The sequence below is a fragment of the Folsomia candida genome, unplaced genomic scaffold (genome assembly GCF_002217175.1).
Source record: "Folsomia candida strain VU population unplaced genomic scaffold, ASM221717v1 Fcan01_Sc006, whole genome shotgun sequence".
In the NCBI taxonomy this organism is placed as follows: Eukaryota; Metazoa; Arthropoda; class Collembola; order Entomobryomorpha; family Isotomidae; genus Folsomia; species Folsomia candida.
The window spans coordinates 7521249-7525476 of record NW_019091198.1 but is presented as its reverse complement, the minus strand read 5'-3'; the positions used below and the strand labels follow the sequence as shown (position 1 = coordinate 7525476).

The 4228-nt window shown below is 35.8% G+C and overlaps 1 protein-coding gene across 1 annotated transcript; it reads left to right on the top strand.

Annotated features, from left to right (window-relative positions):
- The first annotated feature begins 348 nt into the window (after positions 1–348).
- Positions 349–3330, top strand: LOC110850850. Its single transcript, XM_022098438.2, has 8 exons — positions 349–722; positions 1028–1401; positions 1483–1825; positions 1928–2117; positions 2191–2353; positions 2469–2535; positions 2603–2816; positions 2893–3330. Exons 2-8 carry the CDS (start codon positions 1166–1168, stop codon positions 3150–3152), a joined length of 1473 nt encoding a protein of 490 aa, XP_021954130.1. The 5' UTR covers positions 349–722; positions 1028–1165; the 3' UTR covers positions 3153–3330.
- Positions 3331–4228: the final 898 nt, after the last annotated feature.

Here is a 4228-nt window from a genome sequence, read left to right as displayed (position 1 = left end):
CTTAGCTGTTGTATGTACATGCCATCTTCATTTGTATACAATTTAGTGCAAAAGTTGTGCGGTTTTAATTATAAAAGTAATTCTTAATCTGTGGGTTTTAACCACGCATACAAAATACAAATGCATAGGATTGGGCGATATTTGCATGGGCGAGATACTTTGTACATTCATGGATATTCTCAACTACCCCTCCTAAAAAACTCGAGATAACCCATTATGTAATCCCATGTGCATTTTTGTTTCCAAATACCGCAATGCTAAACTTATAGTATTATGGGATAAGGGACCGTGTAATAAGGAAGTCACCCCTGCAATACTTACTCATGTACCCTTAATACATAACTGGCATCCCAATACCCTCCATTTTTTGCGTGTGAAACTTACCTACCTTGCCTCTTTACTTACTGCTGCTCTGACTAGATGAAGATGCAGCAGCTGAAAAAATATTTGTGAAAGTAAATTGTGATTGACTGACTATAATTAATTAATTAATTAATTGAGTATTTAAACTTTTATACACCATGTAAACTCCGTACGTTGCGAGTTAGTTTTTTAAGCTCCGGAAACGGAATAAACTTTTAACACAACATAAATAGTAATAAATACATATTTACTATCTTGCATTTCTTGGAGAGAAGTCGAAGAAGAGAAGTTCGTCAGGTCTCTTCTCCTTTCACTTTCATTTTCACTTTCACTTTCACTCAGGAAAGGAGGAGAGACAGGTAAGTATTTGTAACTAATAAGTAAATAAGTTAATTATATTATAAGACGAAATTGTTTAAAACAGAACTTTTTTTGAGTGAAGGTCAAGCAAATTTGGTTTGTATTATTTGATTTTATTATTAACTTTGATTTCAATTATTCAAACTTTATGTACTAATTATTATTATTTATTATTGTCCATCAGTGATGGATTATTTAAACTGACTAATTTACTTTTTTAACGTTTAAGAAGGTGTAAGACATTTGATGATATGCATGCGAGAGAAATATTCTGATTTGAATACATTATAATGCATCTTTCTAGCTGAGTACACCGTAAGAAAACCGTCAACATCAAGATGACTTTTAGGCATCCCTTTCTCTGCAATTTAGCGATTAGGGTGTGGTAGTTAGTAGTTAGCCTTTTAAAAATCAGGATTCCATTCGAGTCTGACAATTCGCAATGTCAGACTTAAACGGATATGATCTTGCTGCGGTGATATCGGCATGGGAAGAAGAAGCAGCAGAATTTAGAAGAAATTATGGCAAAGGACTCATTCGACATGAAAGGGACATTACTTCGTCGTCCGTTTCAACACCATCGCCTTCGTCATCCTGGGCGCACAGTCCTTCATCGGAACATGATCTTCAAGGTTTGGAGGACGAGAATCCAGGAGACCAAGAAGCTGACTCTAACGCGTAAATAACTATTTTTATTTAATTCTTGAATATTGGAATAGTTGTGTACTTACTAATTTTTGCTTTTGTGAATAACAACAGGGACGTGGACGATATAAGTGCTCCATCGCTCCCTACAGTAGAAATTAACGAACATTTGTTAATTGGTTCAACAATTGAAGACATTCCAACCAACAGTACATACGTGACACTCGGTGGACTTGGAGGCCCGTCCTCTCAACAAGTTGAAAATCTTCAAGACCAAGAACAAAATTTAGCATCTACACCCGCACAAGACCACATAGATGACAACACCGTTCTCCTAGTTATTTTTAATGTTGATGTTGCATTAGATAATACTGCCGAGGGAAATGATGAGCTGCCTGTTTCATTACCTGAAACTGTTGATCAAGTTACAGAATTACAAGTGCAAGGATGTTATGCGGTACGCTATTTTGATAATAGTTTTTTTTAAATTTATAGTCTTAACGCTGTAAATTTAAATCCAACTTTAAGTTAAAATTAATTTTGAATATTGTATACGCAGTCTCAAACTCTTGACGAGTGCATGATCCCATTTTCATCATGGGAAGAAGTTTGCCAGCAGAAATCCTTGTACAACTCTGGAAAGAAGCTATTTGACATACTCTACTCCTCCGATGAGTGCATGAAAGGGTCGATCAGTGGACGAAATTGTGAAGACAAACTCTGCCCCAGGAGGCAACTTAGCATTATTCGTAAGTTTTAAAGCTTGTTTAAGTTTCTAAGATAGTCCATGAATGGTGTCAATTCAAAATGTTGGAATTATAGGTGCGCTGTCATGGATTAATTGCAAGTCTAACGATGCATATGATTCAACGAAACCTTTGACAGAACTCCTGGACCCAATCTACATTGAGGGATTAATTTCCAAACTATTTACTTCACACAGGAATCAACGTAACATTAAAAACACTGGACAACGAAGGAAAAAGTAAGTTTATTACAGTTTTCCATTGTATTTAAAATAAACGTAACGTATCAATAAACGTATCAATAAACGCAATGTATCAACAATTATTAATTTAATGCGGTGTATTTCTTTTTAGGAAACGCGGCAGTCTTCAGCCCTCTTATGATGAGTTTGTTCCAACAAAGGAATATTTTGATCCTATCGTAAGTACTTTCAAGTACATTTTTAAATACTATAATTTCAATTTCATGTAACAATGACTTTATGTAGGAATGGGCGGACGAAATGTTCATACCTAGAGATGTTTGGGCTCGAGCTTTTATCCAAATTCTCACAGGATCTGTTAGCACTGCTGCTACAATCCTGTTCGATTGTCTTTTCCCTATAGACGAACAACTAGTTTCCTCTTTCAAGGGAACAACAGAAAAACCCGGAAAATGTGCAACTGCACCATTGGACCCCATTCGATGCAATGGAATAATACGTTAGTTGTTTGACTTTAGTACTCTTTTGTAAGTATTTCGTGTCTTTAACAAATTTTCACGCAATATTCTTTTCAGTAATTTGTCGCTGGATGAATAGTAATTCCAACATGTATCCATACAACTTTGAAAAATTGGACGGTGAAGCACTAAAAGGCCAGATCGAGTTTGATCCAGGAGAGGAAGTTACCATCAAAAAAGTGTTCATTAATCGCCCTAACCAACGTCGTCAAGAAGCTCGACGAAAACGCCCACAAGTTCCAATTCAGCATGACGAGAATAGCGATCAGGAGGAGGAATGCGAAAAGAAACCCTGCCTGACACTTGAAATGAATTGACTGCAAATGTGTACATTTTTACTGCCTTGTTATAAAATTTACTACTAAAAAAATCGTATTTATACAAAAATCTTGTCTGTAAATTCTATCTATAAATTCTGTCTATGAATCTTGTCTTGTCTTGTCTAAAATGTATCCTAAAAAAATAAAAACAAAACAAAAACCCCTACCAAAAAAACCTCATGCATTTATATTCATTGATTTCTAGTATATTTTTCATCACTAAACCATAATCAGAAATTGAGAAATAAAAAAAATGTGAAACTTATTAAATTTATTTATTGTCTTGTTCACCAATTAGCTCTTGGTTTATGTTACATATTTCCGCATATTTCTCTTGACAGTTCCTTTAATTTGCTTGTTATTTGCACAATTTCTCCACAAGGACGGTGGGGGTGTCCATTGTATTCTAATTCAATGATCATCACATCATTTAATTGTGTGTTGAACCGAAGCGACACTTTAACATTGTCCGCGCAATAAGTCACCGTTGCTGCTGCTACATTATCTTGAATTTCCAATTAGTGTAGCCAAGCCCTGATTTCTTGTCACCTTCGTCATCACGACGCTGTTTACCATTTGGTGCGTACTCTACCAGTGTGACGGACGGTATCAATTTTTCATTATGGAAATCAGTAGTTATGATGAGACCTAATCATGCCGAGGATGGGAAGGAGTGGAAGCAGCAGCAGACTCATATAATAATAAATGAATTGCTGTTGTCATCATCGGACAAGATAGCAAACATTGCAACAGTGACACAGCATGAGAGCAAAAGTTTTTGAATTGGAATTTATTGGTGAAGATGATCATTAAATCGAAACGCATACGAAGAATGGGTCGTAACGTGGTATGGTCACACACTCGTCATCGTCCATGTGGTGACTCGCGATTTGAATTAGTAATGTCACAACACTGCTAAAATAAAGGTTTGATCCGCGTTACGCAATTCAAATAGGAGTTGAAATGGAATAAATTGTGTCAGTAATTGGTTACTGTCTGTCCGTCGGATTGATGATGGTTGGATCTGATGTCAGCTAATTTCTTTACTACCTTAAATAATATGCTCCACATTC

Coding starts and splice junctions, on each gene's coding strand:
- LOC110850850 (XM_022098438.2), top strand. CDS start 1,166: ATGTCAGACTTAAACGGATATGATCTTGCTGCGGTGATATCGGCATGG. Junction 1,826..1,927: donor AAGTGCAAGGATGTTATGCG/GTACGCTATTTT, acceptor TTGTATACGCAG/TCTCAAACTCTTGACGAGTG. Junction 2,536..2,602: donor AGGAATATTTTGATCCTATC/GTAAGTACTTTC, acceptor GACTTTATGTAG/GAATGGGCGGACGAAATGTT.